General features: G+C 41.5%; 1 protein-coding gene across 4 annotated transcripts in view; it reads left to right on the top strand.

Annotated features, from left to right (window-relative positions):
* The first annotated feature begins 2408 nt into the window (after positions 1–2408).
* Positions 2409–18642, top strand: part of LOC135237332 (basement membrane-specific heparan sulfate proteoglycan core protein-like) — a 106878-nt gene continuing 90644 nt past the window's right edge. For all 4 annotated transcript variants that reach the window (XM_064304406.1, XM_064304405.1, XM_064304404.1 and 1 more), the window contains exon 1: positions 2409–2812. In XM_064304406.1, the coding sequence (XP_064160476.1) occupies positions 2738–2812 (75 nt within the window). In that variant the 5' untranslated portion in view covers positions 2409–2737. The remainder of the gene's footprint in view (positions 2813–18642) is intronic.

Genomic DNA, 18642 nt, shown 5'->3' with positions numbered 1-18642 from the left:
TTCCCCACAGAAACAATAAGTTAAGCCATTAACATTACATAAGTGGAAGAGTGGAATGAAGCATATCTGAACAATGTGGAAAATACTCCCAGTTAATTCATTTCAGTGGCATGCATCAAAGGGTTTTTTAAAAACTAATACTGTACGTCTTTGTCTACCATGACTTTGGCTTGTGACAATTTTAGAGGTCATGAAAGTATAATATGTATCCAATGTGGTAATGTATTCTGCTCCTATGACCATGTTTTTACAAGAATGTTTGTGTGTGTGTGTGTGTGTGGGGGGGGGGGGGGTGAGTTGCCTATGTTCACTATTGTTTATACTATGTGTCACATCTTTTATCTTTTGAAAATGTTCAGGAATTAAGCTTCAAATAAATCTGTCTGTATGCATATGACCTCCTGCGTGAGTGTGTGTTTGCATATGTATGTGTGTGACAAGACCAATCGCTCTCTTAGGTCTTCAGATGGAGTGTTGTTGGCTGTTCCACGGTCTTGGTTGAAAACGAAAGGCTCTTTCCCTCCCCCTGCCATACAGGCCAGAGAGAGAGTATCTGCCTGCCTGGCACCACAGTGACTGCCTCTCACTCTGCAAAGGGCCTGGGCGTGGTCCTCGTTGACCAACTGGAACTCAAAGAGCACACCAAGTCGACATCACAGTCCTGCAGATTCCTCCTGTTCAACATCAGGAGGATTCGACCATACCTGACCATGTGTTTCACCCAGCTGCTTGTCCAGGCTATGGTAATCTCCCATCTACGTTACTACAACTCCCTCCTTGCAAGCCTGCCAGCCTGTGCCATACAGCCTCTACAGATGATCCAGAATGCTGCTGCCCAACTTGTCTTCAACCTTCCTAAGTTCTCTCACGTCACTTCCTTGAAAAGGCACATTGTTACAAAATAGCTTATAAATGCAGACAAATCTTTTTGTATTTTTTTTAAATTTTATTTTCATATCAGTATTAGTTATATTTTATATTTATTTACTGTGTTACCTGCTAAATTAAGAAATTGAAGCATCAGTTATTTCATGTTTTCTTATACACATTTTTAAATAGTTTGATATTTTGTAAAGCACTTTGCAAAGCACTGTGCTCTATAAATAAAATAAACTTATTTTTTATTTTAAAAAAAGTTATCAGATGCCCAGACCTTGGAGATAGGATACCAAGGTCAGAATAGAGCAGAAGTGGGCAATAAGGGCCGTATCTGTTTCTGGTTTTCCTGCCAACGTCTGGCCTTAATTACTTCGTTATCCCTAATGTTTACGAGATCTGACGTTTTAGCTACAAGTGCATGCGTGACAGCCTCAGGCTGTCCTCGTGTCCGTATATGAAACATTCTACTGTGAACTAATCTACCGAATGCTCCTTTAGACCTCATGAGTTACATTATTATGTACACAAAACAACATAAACATACGTGATTACTTACCAATTTTCGTAATTACTTTTTCAGCTTAGTTCATGAATTTTGGGATGACATAAGCCACACAAACTGCAGATGTCTCTACGTAAAATAAATTTTAAAAAGGCAAAGCGCATGTAAAAAAAGTTTTCAATAACGTCCACCAGGGGGCAATGACGTTCCTAAACAATCAACTTGTTGATTTTCAGCATGAGGGAAGCTGGGCGTTAAACCCCACTTTCGTTACATTCTAATCGAAATTCAAGTTATCTCAGCCATTTGCCTTTGATGTTGACCATATCCACTATATGACTGTTGGATTTAGTGCCTGTCAAAATCGGTAACATCTACAATTATTTATGCATTCTAAATTAAAGTCACCTTCACTGACGTGTAGAAACGTGTAGTAAGCTTCACAAATCACTCATCCGCAATGCAAAGTTTTATGAAAGATTACATAACACGTCAGGGAAAATGCTATTGTAAAATGTGAGCGTTATATATTATGTTGCTTGACATATGGGAAATGGTCTGACCTGGCAGCAATGAATATTTAAAAATGATTTGCAAAAAAAAAAAAAAAAAAGTATTGCTGTGGTAATGAGACATGCTGTGAAGAACACGTAATTTGGGTATTGGCTTTGTTTATCACAATCTATAACATTCTGAGCATCACGTCTCGCTCCCGATTTTAGCCTGTAAAGCATCTAAATGACAAAAGTTTGTTTTAATTGTGTTTATGTTTATGTATGTTGTTTTTAATAGCGAAAAGTAATTAGTTTACCCTATAAGAACTATTTAAACTTTTCAAAGTAATACAGTTAAAATGTGTTTTCAAAAAACACTAATATATTTTTTTAATTGTGATCATCTTTAAGAAATTAATAATTGGAGCTGCGTTCGGTGGCGTCAAGTTTTCACCATCGAGGGAATTCAAGGTCCCCGTAAAACGCGCTTCCCGAGACAACAGAATTCCATTCCACGTTTTACCTTGGACAGTGGATTCGTGTATCCCAGTGGAACTGAAGTTTTCACCGACGCTGACAATGTAGCGGCTTGAAGATGAAAGCACGTCAGTTGGAAGCAGGGATTTCCTGTTAAAACTCTTTAATGTATAATATTCAACTTTATTTTGTTTTTCAAGGACACAAGGAGACCCGTGGGGGAAGTTGATGAAGTCCCCGCCTGGCGTGGGGCGAAGAGACTATTGCAGGGCTTCAGTCAGAAAGTGCACGAGATCATTTTGCCGAGTGATAAGGAGCGAGGGAAATTGATTTTTCACCTTTTTTTTCACCCAGCGTCTGAAGTTTTTGCTGGGTTGAGAAAAGAATGGAGACGCGGATAGCTCTCCATAGATTCTTCGGACTTGTCATCTTTTCAGTTTTAATACTGAATCTGATAAATGTAAGTGAACATTTATTTATCCTATTCGCAAGTACGCTTTAACTGAAATTGACGGAGACTATCACTTGGCATGGGCTATGCAACCCATTGAACTAAGAATGTATGAACCATTCCTTTCTCACTAGCTGTGAACACAAAGATGTACTAAAGTCGCGAACTTTATTTCACAGATAAAAGAATATAGATAGCCAGGTAGCATTATCCTTCAGCGATGTGCTAACAGGTTGTGCCATGTAAAAAAATTTCCCCCAGGTATTCAAAACATATTTCTTAACAGTGGGAAATGTGGTGTTCGAGTACACTCTGATTGATTTATTTTGTTCACATAAACAAACGACTCATTCCCTGTATATCTTTCTCAGTGTGCTTCAACTACATGTTTCTGAAAAGACATATGTTTGTAAACACGTCGATGCTTAAGACTCCATGAACAATGTTCCATTCTCACACGCTACAGTTAGAGCTACTGTATGGGGAGCATCGATATGCATATTCACGTCTAGTCTTTGGAAACCTCAGTTAGCCTTGGGTGCACTCCGGGTTCACACGTTTTAAGTAGCCTGCTGCAGCATATTGCGCTCTGTGTCATTTTAAGGATGCACTTGTGTACATCTGAAGTTGTCACACTAGAGGTTTTTGTTGTTGTTGTTGTTGTTTTTTGTTTTGTTTTTGTTTTGTTTTTTTCGGTCAACAAATGTTTGGCATTAAATAAATATCTTATTTGTTGACTAGCATCCGACATGATTCCAGTTTAATTTGATGCACGTAAAGTAATCTTTCCCACTTTGAAATTGTCTCGAAGTTGAATGTCCATGTTAATTGAATTATGACGACCGTAGGTAGGCTATCCATACACACTCCGAATGGCGACTGCTGTCAGTAGTCCCACTGCTCGGAGAGACAAAGGCTGCATAAAGATGCTTGGCAATGAAGCATTTATAAACCAGTTCATGTTCCGACAAGTGTACCTGTAGGCTACGAAAATGAATATAGTTAAGGTCGTAATATATGTCTCATTGCCCAGATTGATTTGCTAAATTATCCTATCGTGAATGGAAATGCTTGGTAATCCGAATTATTAAAATCATTAATCAAATTAATTAACTTTCCTAGTCGCCAGTGATAACCGCAATCAGTTTTATCAATTGCTGATAAATTATGTATGCTTGCTCAGAATTAGAGGAAAGTCTGATCGTATGTGAAATTTTTTGCCTTGCATATTTTCAGTAAAAATAATTGAATGACCAGTTTGATTATATGAAATGTAGATGATGGAATAGATCGATTCACACTTGGTTGTGTGATTGCAGGTTATGGAAATGCGTTCATCATTCACAAGAATGGATACCATATATGACCTAAATCATTGCATTTGTTCGGAGCGGTAAACTGAAGTTCGATAATGGTATTTGGGATGTCAGCTGACTTAAAGATATCAGGAGATCGAAGCTGTACCAGAGGAGGACGAATTACACGGGGGCCAAGAACTGGGACAAACAAAATTATGTTTTCTAGCGCGTGAAAACTAAAGCCGTTTGTCAAAAAACGTGATGATGATTCTATTACAACCTGAAAGATGACAAAATGCGTTTCCCATTTGATGGACATAAACTCACACATTTTACGTCAGAACACTAATAAGTGCATGTATACATTGTGATTTTAAAAGCCAATGTTTTCCTTCTACCTTGGTTTTGCATTTCTTGTTGTTTTTACTTTTTCCTTCCCTGAATTCATTTAGCGCATGGATCTGATGATGGCAGTGTGAGTTTACTGAGTCTGAAATTGGCTGCTTTGATTTTGTCCCACCAGCAGTTTGATTTGAGTGTAACCAAACGGTAATAAACAAATCTCCCAAGCCTGTCTGCTGGTAGACCCCGGCCCCTTACCCTAAAAGTTTCTTTTTGTTTACTTGGTTCAAACGACGTCTTGCCACACAGGTTTTTCACCGCTCATATTTCAACAGCTTATGCACAGCGGTTCTTCCTAAGCACAGTCCTGGGTACCCTGTGAGTGTTTATTTTTGCTCCAGGGGGAAACGGCTATTTTCAGCATCTTATCAGCTGATAATTGAGCTTATCTCTATAGTAAACCATATTTATGCACACCAAATTGATTGATTGCTTGGCTGGTTGATTGATTGATTGATTGACAGGTAAAATCACTTTTGAGTGATAAGTACTGTGAGTTGGGAAATGACAAGCCACACACGGTTTCTGTGTTAATCAGAATCACAGAACGACATGAACGCATGTTCTCGCTTACCATAGCTACTTCTAGCAAAAAACATACCGTAACTACTTATAGCAAAAACAGGGTTTCCTTGTGTCCCTTGTGCATAATTTGGGAAAATTCTGATGTATAGGACATGATTTGTGTTGTGCTTCATCTTACGCATCCCATAAACCACTCAAAAGTGGCATTGTGATTTATATGTAGCATTTGAGTGGATACCTGCAGATTTACAATTTAGAAGGCACAGATATTGAATGGTTATGCTGTTGATGGCAACAGTGGTAGATGATGATGTTAATTTTTGTGTTATATTAGCCATGTATCAAGCAACATAATAGTTCTTGCGGTATATTATGTCATATCTGTATTATGGGTCCTCAAGGTCACTTTCTGATATTTATTGAGTGTGATGTAGTCATGGAGTTGAGTTCATCATGCTTATTTTGTGATCGGGTGTATTCTTGTTCCTTGGTCATACAGGTTCAGCAACGGCAAAAGTGGGGACAAATTCCACAGCTTTATGTGATATTTAACGATGAACTCAATATTTCAGTGGGATCTTTTAGATGACATGTTGAGAATTCTGAAACTTTTTCTGTGGGCCTAGAAAAAAACACTGAAAACAGCTACTTTTCATGTAGAAACAATGGACAGTTTGTTCAGGGTGATGATTTAATTGTTTAGAATCTAAATGAAAAGAATGGTTCCTCGTCCACAAAAAAGTTTTCCCTCTTTGAAAGGATTTGGAAACACCTTCCATACAGTAGATTTCATTTAATTTAGGAGTTTTTTCAAATATCAATGAACCTCTGACTTGCCTTCTCATAATCCAAATGTAAACAGGTGTCCAAAATGTAATTTATAACCCGTCTGATGCGTACAGGGAGTCGAATGGGTGGCTGAGGTCATGACCCTGTGTGTAGAGGAAGGGTCATAGGTGGACCTGATCGTAGAAGCCAGGGAGTTGACCTGTTTTGTCTGAGGAGAATCTGGTGCCTTCAGACCAGAAATGTACTTTTTTAAGAACAGCTACCTGTACATGTCTTAAAGACTCACAAGGTACTGAGACCTCATGTTCTGTGGCTGAAAAATCTGCATGCATTTCAAATGAGAGCTGGGCATTCGGTGTACAGAAATGTTTTCATGCCTTTGTCATTTTCGGTGTGCCAGCTAGCTTAGTATGAGTTATGGATGTATGTATATTAACAGTAATGCTATTCAGGAAGCGTCATATATTGAACTGTCTGCATTTGCATGGTCATGGACTGACTGACATGTTGGTCACCAATCAACACCCTGAGGCGACCAGAGGAGGATGGGTTTCCCCCTTGAGCCTGGTTCCTTCCGAGGTTTCTGCCCATCTGCCACAGGGAGTTTATCCTTGCCACTGTTGCCTTAGGTTTGCTCCTGTGGGGGTTTAGGCCAGGGTTGTCTGTAAAGCGTATTGTGACAACTGCTGTAAAATACACTATACAAACAAAATTTGATTGATTGATTGATTGACTGATAGATAGTTGGTCGGTGGATTTTACAGTGAATGTTGGAGATGAGACTAACCTGTGAAACCCAAGTGGGGTGTTTTATTTACAAAAGTGCCCCCAACTATTATACAAACATTTATATACATATACAAAACAAAAGAATCAGCACATAAATTATGCCCATTCAATTAGACTGCCAACCACAGAAGATGACCTGTTTAATTACGCATTATCCGGACTGTACCATTTCCATACAATATTCAATTATCTCAAGAAATTACAGCATATTTCCACACATAGAAATTATTATACACATATTAATTAGTTGCGGCTTTATATCTAATAATCACATATCATTTTGGGCACGAGAAATATTACCGACTACACTCTACCGTGTCCCCCCGTCTAAAATAGCCAATTCTTCTTCTCCAGCGCTTCCAATAAAATTGCACAGAATCGTGACATTCGGGCACGTCATTCCAGTTTGAACATGGAACAAACGAATAAACAACGGTTAGTAGCAACTCCTAACATTGCATTTATTGAACATATACTAACATATACTTTAGTATACTAAAATAAATCTATTTAATGTTTGAAACCAGATGTTTAAGTTATTTGTAGTACATTATGGTGGTGAGCCGATGCACAGTAGCGAATGTGTTTTAGTTGACAAACTGCCAAACATAAATGGTGCGCACTACATTTATGAAAGCGTCGTGCGCGGGCCAAACAACCGCTTCCATTAGCATATACACAGTTAAAACCCGATCGTTCAAAAAAAAAGTTGTACTAGCAAGAGAGGAGGGTTCCCCCGTTACATTAGGTCTTGTGGTGTTTACTTAACATTAGAAATCTACTTTTTGATGTGGCTTTGGCTGAAAGCGTCTGATCAATTATTACATTTTAAATTACAATTATGTTGCTCATTTGGGGAGTGCAGCTTGATTCTGTGCCTGGAATGAGTGGTGTGGGCATGCGTGTGAGTGTGCATGCGTGTTGTCTGTCTGTGTATGTTTTTATGTGTGCATTAGCCTTCGTTATCTGTAAATAACACTCCATTCATCTTGTGAGTCCATATGTAACTGACATGTTAGCATCCGGTATGGCGTGACCTTCAGTAATAGTTTAAACTTAAAAAAGTGATTTTATTTAATCTTCATCTGTATTTACATTTCCAGAGGTTGCACAGAAATTTGAGGTCAGCGCTCATGACAGTCCATTGTTCTGGCATATTGAACTGAAAAGGGGTCTTTCTGAGGTCACCTGCTTTAGCTGCCCTACGCTGCCAGGAGGGAGCAGGGTTGTAGCTCACATCAGGATCTATTGTCACCACTCTTTCAATCTATTGGCATTTTAATTTTTATAACCTCTGATGCATGGAGAGAGCCTAAATACAGCTGCTCCTCTGTTTCTCTCTCTCTCCCTCATCATACACACACCACACATACTACACACACACCCACACATACACACACCCACACACCGACACACACACCCACCCACCCATACACACGCAAACACACACTCACTCAAATGGGGCTAGGCTACTTGGTTTGGATTCCCACTGCCAATCCAGTCACTTATCACTTATGTAACCATAGCAACCTGAGTAGGAAGTTCTGAGCATTTCTTGCACTGTTTGGGCAGAAGGGTGGTGTTAGAGTCGGATGTAGATCAGTCTGATGTAGACTGATTCACCCAAGCACTTATGTACAGGTACAATACCTAAGGAAGAGTATTTCACCTACTATTCAGGATATGCTGTATACAAATACATATGGGTTATTATTATTACTATTAGTATTACTACTGCTACTATTATTATAAATAATAATCATAATAATAAAGAAGTGGAGAAACTCACCTCAATCCCCACCGATGTGTTTCTCCCGCTTGGGTGATGCACAATGGACATTTTGCGCTAGAACACTCATAGTGCTTTACATTTGAGATTTGGCTAATTGCCCATTTTAGTAAATAATAATTAAATGCATCTAATGATCTATGAATCACCATTAACACATGGCCTGAAAAAAAAGTTCTTAAAAGGCATTATTTACTGTTTTTTTAACCCTCCTGTTATGTTGCGGGTCAAATTGACCCTTTTTAAAGTTTGAAAATCTAGGAAAAATACATTTTTCTTTGGGTTCAGATGACATTTTGCTGCTAGCCTAATTAGTGTTTAACATTTTGAGATATGGGTAAATTGGCATTTAGTAATTGAAATATATAGGGCATTGATCATGAACCATTTATCACTGCCTAAAAAAAGTCAAAAGGTTAAGTTACATAAAATCTTGCTAAAACAAATGAAGTAGGCTTAATAAGTAGGATGAGATTTCCATTGGTCCTTGAAGTAAAAAAAAAAAAAAAAAAAAAAGCCACCATGTTTAGTTTTTTATTACTTTGAACTTTGGCCTCCATTACTGCAGTGTGTCCTATCTGTGTGTTAGGTATACAAAGCAGGTCACTGTGGAGTCGCAGAAGGGCACGGGGTTAAGATGGGGGGTAAATTGTTTCTGCCTGTTACCAGTGCCCAGCTGGGGATGCATTGGTATGCTAAACTGGTGGTCTTTTCAACTTTTTGCCACCCTGTTGTTTGCCTTCTGTCAAATCACAGATTCTTTACATCCTCACAAACACACCAAATTGTATGCATATGCAAAGTTCAGACAGCCGAGCATTGCCCTGCTGGTCTTTTCATGCATTCCATGTTTTCTGCATTGTGCAGTAGGCTACTTTTGGTAGCTTTCTGCCGTAGCACATCCTGTGTGCTTGTTGGAAAACATGATTAGCGTGCCAAGACTTGTCAGCTAATTTTCCATCTGTATCTAGCTACTTGTCGTAGATTTTAAGCAACCAGGCTGCTCATTGTCTCCCAGCTATCCAAACCTGTGCGGGTAACACCCCAAAGACGGTCAGGTATATGCTCCTTTTCGCCCAAAGCTCTGTCTGTCTCTCATGCAGGTTTTGGCCAGTACCCAGATAAAGAGTACCAATTTTCACAGAGCTTTCCTTCCCCCCTTAATAAGTTGGAGAATACTCTCTGAGCTGTTATTAAACCATTGACTTTCAGAAAAGCAGGCAGGCAGGAGAAAGGAATTTTGTAGCCGTTGGCTAATTTCACTTCACTGCAAGAGCAGATCCAGCAGCTTCTGGAAACACCTTTATTTTTTGCATGGGGATTATGCGTACCTGCTTATCTTTCTAATGCAAATAAAGTTTAAAAATTAGCTCGAAAAAAATGTATGTGTGCGCCAAACTCAGATCCACCCAAAGTCAACTGCCTTTGTAATCAGGTTAAACTCATTTGAGTGGACTGCTGTGTCAAAACAGGGAATGAAGGTGCGTGTTAGGGTGAAAACTAATATGACTGTCTATCTGGTGGATGGAAGCAGTCGTATCATTTTTGAAGCAAATTTTTGAACCATGCTAGTGTTCTACCATGATATCTAGGCCTACTGTCCTGTCTCTGAATGACTGCCAAACCTTACATCACCTTTCCCTTCATTCCTTACTGTTCTTCCTTCTTTTATTCTTGTCTCCCTTACCTTTCTTACTCACTGTAGTTCTTGGCTACTTTCTTTGGTCGTATGCTTATTATGTACTATCCCGGTTTTGTATTTATTCGCTTTTTAATTTTTTTGTCCAAAAAAAAAAAAAAAAGAAAAAACGTATGTGTGCCAAGTTCAGTGTACGGTGTGCAATACGGTGTTTGACCTTGACTCCACGATCCCCCAATTGAGCCCACCCCCCTCCAGCTCTCCTTTACACCCCCCCTCAGGGCCTGCAGAGGCTCACGGGGTGCGAGGCCCCCCTGGGGACCCCGCTCTGCATTCACACGTCAACGGCTCGCCTTCAGGATTCCGCCATTTTCTCTCCCGAGAGGCCTTTGCCCATCTTTCCTCGTCCCCTCCTCTTCCTCCTGGGAGACAGGAAGTGAGACTGTGTCTCGTGTGGGGCTCCAGGTGAGGCAGGCTGGGCCGTGATTGGACGGGAGCCTCCCCGTACGGTTCTGTCAGCAGAGCTAATTCAGCCCGAGTCTTATCTCGCCTTGTCTGGGCAAAGATTTGCCTGCCTTTGAAAGGAATGAGCCGTATGGTGCTTTTCCTGTCCTTTCATATTTCATAAATCAGCTCCAAGGCTTTTCCTGTCTGGTCTGCCACCCCTGAAGGTGCTGGTCAGCACCTTGTGCTTTTGATATGAGCAGCAATGCAGAGTGGTGGTTAGGAATGCGGACTTGTGAGCCGAGGGCTGGAGTGTGGAATCCAATTCAGGGTTGGAATTCTTCAGGGACACTCTTGAGCAAGGTTACGGGCATGTATGGGTTAGATGTCCATGGTGATGACTGTGCTTTGACAGCAGGGGCATTAGTTAATTTCTGGAGGGCAGCGTGCAAACTATTATCCTATGCCAAAGTGACACGGGCTTTTTATAGCATTGTTTTAAGGTGGATGCAATCCTTTGAAGTTGCAGGTTTGACTCTCGAGTGTGGCACTGCTGCTTGCATGCTTGCAGACGGCGCTTATTCTGAATTACTCAACTAAATAACCGGCTGTATAAGAGTTCAAAGCCCACTTGCTGGTTTTTGATTCAACCACGATACATGCAGGTCTGTACCTTCAGATGTCCAAAAATGTACTTCTGTGGACATTCTCATATGTAAGGCAGCTGTGACTGATTATTTGTGGGGAGAAAAAATCACTAAATATAATATACTGTATAAATAATATATTGTATAAATATATATGTGTGTATATATATATGTATATATATATACAGGCCACACAGAGAGAGACCACTTTCTGATAGTTCTCACTGAGGACAGCTGTTAGTCTATGGGAGCAAATCATAGCCAAAGTTACATAACCCAGCCAATCTCATGGCGAGTCCCTTACTGACCTAAGCTGCTCAGAGACTTCATACACATATTTTGTCCAGAGATTTACTGAAGGAAGGAAACGTAAGTCCAACTAAATGATCTCACTGTTTCAATACAACAACTTTGTTTTATTGTGGTAAATATTTTAAAGTAAGAAAGCGGCAACAGAGAATGCGTGGAAATCTGAACATGTGAATCCCGGATAAAAAAAGTCAGGATCCTGTCAGTGGGGTGGTGGCTTTGTAGATCAAAACTGTTACACTAAAGCCTTCCAGCTATTAAAACTTTACATGTGTTTACAAAATTGTTTCCAGACATCTCCGCTACAGAGCCCAGGGCCCTAAAGCTGGCATGCCATTTGCTTTCCTGAAGTGTAGAGGAGGAGAGAGGGGCGGTGTATCTGTAGTCTACAGATTTATGAAAAGGAACTGCTTAATTAAAGCACAGTGGACCATAGCTGTCTGTTCACTGTTTGATATATGAAACGCACTTCAGTCGGTACATTTCTCTGGGTTTCAGCTGATGATGGCTTGCATTTATATTGTGCTTTTCTGACGCTCAAAAGTGCTTTTACGGTGATGAGGGGGAAACTCTCCTCAACCCCCACCTGGGTGATGCACGGCAGCCATTCTGCACCCGAACACTGATCACTGAGGTGGAGAGAATGAACCAAGTAAACAGGGAGATGATTAGATGGCAGATTGAGAATTTAGCCAGGACACCAGGGAGGCCCCTACTCTTTTGTATTAAGCATCATGGGATCTTTAATGACACACAGTGAGTTTGGACATTTTTGGTTAAACATCTTGTCCGAAATGACAGCATCTCCTGCAGCACAGTGTCCCTTGGACATTTTTGACCAGAGGGAGAGATCGCCTCTTTCTGGCCGACCTGCACAATTTCCAGCAGCAACATTGTTTTCCCAGGAGGTCCCCCAGCCAAGTACTAACCAAGCCCACACCTACTTAGCTTCAGCCCCGCACATGGGTGTGCAGGATACATAGGGCTACTGTTCACCGTTCCATGTGTGTACCAGTTATGGAATATCTCAGCACTTTTAAAATCAGATATTTAGCTTATGCTGCAAATCTGATGCCCAAAATTTTGCTTAGGAGTATGTTGATATGGAAATTGGATTTACTCATGCTTTACAGTATTGTTGTTGTTGTTGTTGAGGTGGAGGAGAAATGGCTGTGGATTTCAAAAATAACACGGCAGTGTGTCATTACCTCTCCACTCTCGCCTCACAATGGAGCTCGACTGTCACCCTGCAGCTCCCTACTGAGGCCTCATCTCCACTGTTTTTGGGAGGTAAATATCACTGTGTGCTGCCCTAAATATCTACAGCAGGCATAGATGCATTCGCTGGGACTAGTTCAACCTACTTTAGATTGATTAGAGTTTAGTATTTAGTCGTTTCATTTTATTCTCATTTCTACTGTGAGAGACGAAGACAGAGAGAGCGAGAGAGAGACTTTGAAACGGTGTGTTTTTTTTTTTTGTTTTTTTTGGTGGGGAGGTGGATTCAAAAACCACAGGAATTTTTTTAAATGTACGGTAAAACTGTGCCAACTTGTTACAGACTAATGACAAGTGCAGTTACAGACGTGCAGAGAAAGAGAAAGCCGCAGGATGTCAGGTTCACCCTGTGCTTTGTGTTTGGGGGGGGGCGGGGGGGGCGCTTTCTGTTGAAACCACATTCACCACTGGCTGGATTACAGAGTGGAAGGTAGCGTTCTGTTAACATGATTTAGCGACTTGACTGAAGGTTTTGACCACAGAGCGCGGCGCTCGCCTATACCCCAGCTGGTGGGCCTGATTGCCTGCCGTGTGTGAGTCACAGACACTTTTTGCAATAAGTGGTAATGTATGGTTATCAAAGCTTTTTTTTTTTTACCGTTCAGCTCAAAGAAAGCCATGTCCTCTGTCACTGTCAGAGAAATCTGGAGGCCTGGCTTTATTTCTCCCTCTTTCAGGTCCTCAAAAGGTGCTTCAAAGAAGCTGTGAGATTCAGAGTGCCTGTGCGCTAACAGCTAAAGACATGTGCTATCATGCCCTCGAATGGAGAATCTCGGCTCCTCAAAACAACCCAGACATCATCAGTATTGCAGCCCGGGTATGTGATACCCAGATAGCACTTGACTCAGACATTTTGGCTTAACACCGAAAACAGCCGCTCAAACCTGTAACACCTTGTGTAAGATCTCTTCCATTCCTCTTTCGAAACAGCCCTTCTAAACCTGAACAAAACCTTTTTGGTGTTTCAGGGGGAAGGTGATCTGAAACTCAGAACATTGAGGTCCGGGTGTTGCAGCAGATAGCAGGAGGTTCCCCTGCATAATGCCCAACCAAATGGCTGTGCCGTCATTTACCATTCCACTGTGTTGCCTCTTCAGACTCATTGGCTCTGATTCAGAGGGTCTTTCTAAACTTAATGGAAGTGGTTGCATAGATAGGATTTGGGTAGATAATAGACAGGGGCTTTGGGTGTCTGCTTTTTTTTATTTTTTTTAAAGGCAGGCTAGACTGAGAGGCTGTGAGTTTTCATAGTTGCATCAGCCCGTAGTGCGATGTGTCTCAGAAACCCAGTCGGCGCGACTCCCCTCCTGGCACCGTCCCACCTCTGGCCTCGTGTCAAGGAAGCGAGCGCAAGACAGTGCAGTGCCAGGCGAGCGCAAGATAGTGCAGTGCCAGGCACCCCGGGGGGGGGGCAGCCCCAGCGCCAGGGATTTTGGGCCCTGCGATAAGACCTTACATTGGGCCCCACCACCCCAGGCCACCCTTGTCCCTGCACAATTTCCACTTACAATTACGATTGCTGCAAATTTTTTGGGGGCCACTGTCAGTCCCCTAACCCCTGCCGTTGCAGCAGACTACCCCTACATGGGCAGTGGTACCTTTTAGAGCTGTCTAAGAATGGGGAAGTCCGTGCACACTGCCTAGCAATATAGACATGTACAAACAGATATTTGTTCCTAACATAAAAATAACCATAATGTAATGTGAGAAAGGCATCAGTATGTGTATGTTATGTAATGATGAGCCTTTCTCTGGACATATAGTTTATGGTGGTGATGATGATGAGGATCATAGTACCTTTCTACCTCAAAAGTGAGAATTTTGATTTCACTATTAGGATCGCTTCTTGTCGATAGTAATTTATAAAAAAAACACTAGAGACCCTTTGACAAGAGCTGTCCTTATATGCTGCAGTAGAAAGGTGGAGCTACAGTAATAACTCTCTATGCATGTGCTTCTCTTTACCTCTCTCCTGATGAGTGGCCAAAGGCTCCATTAGGGATGCCTAGCCAACAGGATGGTGCTGCTGGTCAGCACAGCTCTTTCATCTCTCTGTTACCTGCCTGCCTGTATTTACCATGCATTGCTGTGTGACTGGGCACCTTCACATCTGCTGCCAATGAGCAATGTGTGTGTTAAACCCCTTTACTTCCTGTGTAGTGCGACAGGTCCTTACTCTAGCAAACAGATGTTGTTGATTAATCTCATGTCCCTTCTGATTTTTTTGCATTATTATTATTTATTTTATAATTTTTAAAGTTTAAAAAAGTCGAAGGTTTGCTGAACAGAGATGGAGATGGTCTTTGAGACTGACTGTATCGCATGGTTCAGGTTTTGGGTGTTTAACATGTTTGTCCAAAGAGCAGCTACAGGCTGTGGGCTTCACACATTGCCTAGTTCATACAGCCATGCATCTCAGCAGTGTGTGTAACTGGGAAACCTAACCCATGACTGCCCGTCATCCGGAGACCTGAACACGTCAACCCATCAATGTTAGGCATTCCTGCACACTGCTGGAGAACAGCTGTCCCAAGGTGAAAACACTGAGGGCATACTGAGAGTGGAATGGAGGGAAAGTCAGTGTTGACCGGGTCTAGAGGAAGCCATTAACCGATGGCGTTTTTTTCATGGGAAGCTGGCTTTCATTCTGGGGCTTCACTGACCTTAACTCCCGGGTCACCTGCTTTCACGAGACCCCCCCCCCCCCCTCTTTGGGGCCGCCTCATTTCCAAAATGAGCGTTTTTTAAGGAAGACTGAAATTAGACTTGGGAGAGGACCTAACGTCCTGACAGATTTAAACAATGCGTGGTCAGGCCCTAAGCTTGTGCAGGCTGTCCAGCATCGATTTCCTGATGCAGGAATTAGAGGTCATTAGTGCAGTGCGCCGTGTGCCTTTTACATTAAAAAGATAATCGCCCTTTCCCTTTTTTTCCTCGTAGTAGGGTTTGCGTTTATTTTTGGCAGGTGAAGGATGTTGGTTTTGTGAGGTAAAACGTTTATCCGGCCTTGCCAGGTGTGTGCACTGAAATAAATGCTGATATCTCCTTAAAGTATTACTTTTCACTGCGCCAGTGACAAGAATTGGTCTTGCGGTTATGGTTGCCACCCAGCTGGTATATCACAAGCCTGGCCAGTATTTGTGTGGGCTTTCATTTGCATGTCAGTATTTGTGGAAGCAGGCCAGTATTTCTAAGATATTATGACAAAGCGTATAATTGGATTCCTGTAACAATTTAACAGAAACTTAATGATGTACACTTGCAGTTTCATGTGTATAAAAGTCCACATTAAAAATATTACTCGAATCACTACATTGTGGCATTTTGTCTGTGTTGTGTCAATATACATGACATCGTATAGTCTATGAAAAAAATATAGGACATGTCAGAGAAATCAGAACAGCAGTGTGCATACTTTTGCATAGGACGGCAACCTTACTCTATAAATATTATCATGCACAAATTGATAAATATTTGAGAAATACGTTCAAGCGTTTCCCCTGGCTTTTATTTTCTGAAAGAAGTGCAGTTTCAGGTTGCCGTTCAGGTGTTTTGTGCAGATGTGCTGTTTTCCCAGCAGCTTCAGGGACAGGAAAAAAATATTCATTTGAGAGTTCAGGCTCAAATGCTCTGTCTCATGTTGCGGAATGGTGGTGGTAGGAGATAATCTAATGTACACTCTTGTCTCTCTCTGTGTGAAGCGAGTTGTTTTTTAGAATGTCATGTGACATGCCTGGATTCCCCTCAGCTTTGTCACAACACCCATGACCTGTGAGCGCTCCAAGGTCAGAGAGGGCTGTAGCCTAAACTTACTGTCAATAAGTTTATTCTAGACTCACAGGGGGGAAAAAATGAAAAGAAATTATTATTTACTTTTTTTTTTTTTCTCCAAAAGTGGGTGTACCAAATATTTATAAATGTGTCTATTTAAAATTCGCTGAGTAACTCTCGGTTGGATCTAGGTCAGTTTTACATTTGGAGACTCTGAGGAAAGTCTTTATGCCTTGTGTTCTCGCTCGTGGAATAACCCCAAGTGTCAAGGAGCCCACAGGAGTCTCACTGTTTCCTGGCCCTCTACTGTTCACAATCACCTGTATGTTATAGGTTTCGAACCCCTTGGTTTTGAGAACATAGATACAGTGAGAGGTTACTCCACAAAGGCCTGCGTTCTACAGAGAGTATAGTTAAGACATTAGCTGAATGTTTCTCTGCTTTTTTTGGAGTCATATAATTAATGTCCACCTGCTTTCCTCCTCCAAGACATGGTGCAGAATTATTACATTCTTTCGTTTCTTGCTATCATCGTGCCTTTATAATTTTTATAATTTCATATTTCTTATTTTTTAATGTCCTATATCATAATCTGAAAGAGGATGCTGGTGGATTGTCGTGTTCAGTTTATGAGGAGCTGGCATTGCACATTTGTACTTGTGGCTGGACATGTTTGGCTTGCACATGTTTGTAACCATTTGTAATGCTGTTGTGATTAGAGAGTACGGCTGATATCGTAATAGGTCTAGATGAAGGGTGGAAGTGTTCTTGGTTCTAAAACTGATTTTAGAGGGATGGTGTTCCTAGGCTGTTTTTTTATGGCAGAGAGCTGTTCTTGGGTTGACTTTCAGGAAATGCTGGTGACTGTAGAGGGTTGGGGTTTTTTGAAGGAATGGGGTGGGGATTTCTAAAGGCACATTGTTTTGGATTGACGTGGTTGGTTGTAAAGACTTGGAAATGTTCCTGAGGCTGCAAAAGGTTCTGAAGGGTGAAAGGTGGCTCCAGGGGGAGGCCCCCGTTTGGGGGTAGTAAAACTCCACCTGCCGATAGTGTGGCACTGCAGTAAAGGTGTTTTCACCTCTGTGGAAAATATGACCTTTGACCCTGCCACTTGAAGGTCAACCAGAGGTGTTGAAGCATCTCCAGGCTATTCAGAATCATCTGTCGGTTTACGTTTGACCCCTGTGTGACGAGGCTAGTCTTCAAGGCCACTGCTAAGGTCATTTGCCTGGGTTCAATCAATACTTGTCTTTCAGCTTAGTTTTCAGTTATATATGGAGTAACGTTTTTCTTTTTTTTTTTTCTTTCTTTTTTTACAAATGCAAGTTTGCCAGGTAAATTTTGGTAATTTCTGTACTCGCCAAAATTTTCATGAAGTTGTACCTCATGTTGTTGTACCTGTGAGCAGGGTACTTAACCTGCATTGCTTCAGTATATATCCAGCTGTATAAATGGAAGCAATGTAAATACTGTCAGTCAATCTGGATAACATGCCCGTAATGTAAGTTGCGTTAGTGTTTTGTATGTCTAACTCTGAAAGACTTTTTACTGAAATAGCAACATTTTTTCTTTGCTTTTGGTGATGCACCCTGTTCAGTCAGGATTGAGTCAGTTGTGACATTTTCCCCATCCTCAAACTTCTACCATGTCCACGTTGCTTCCTTTTTGGCACAGACAGTATTTCAGAAAGACAGAAAGATAGACAGAGCAAGTGAATGAGAGAGAGAGAGAGAGAGTGAGAGAGAGCTCATGAATGCCCCATTCCAACTACAAGGCTGAAATTTCTATGGCACCAGGCCTGCAAAATCAAGACAGGAAGCAACAAGGTAAAATGACACCAGTGGGGAACGGCAGTCATCTGTCACTTAAACCTGCTGGACACCGAGAGGAAAACAGAGGCCTGATCAACAGCATCCAAACGAACACTATCAGACTGAGGCTCTGTTCCATCGAAGCTCAATGAACCACACAGAGAGTGGTCAACGTGTGGAATAGCTTGCCTGGACATGTAGCGGTGGCAGAAACACTGGGGGTATTCAAGGCCCGGCTTGATACAGTGTTAGATACTATCTAGCTTTTAGGTAAACTAAGCATTAAGTACAGTCTAGTGGTAGGAATAGACGAGCAGTGTTGGGCTGAATGGCCTGTTCTCGTCTTAC

This window comes from Anguilla rostrata, chromosome 13, assembly GCF_018555375.3.
Source record: "Anguilla rostrata isolate EN2019 chromosome 13, ASM1855537v3, whole genome shotgun sequence".
Lineage (NCBI taxonomy): Eukaryota > Metazoa > Chordata > Actinopteri > Anguilliformes > Anguillidae > Anguilla > Anguilla rostrata.
This window is presented reverse-complemented; position numbering and strand designations above follow the sequence as displayed.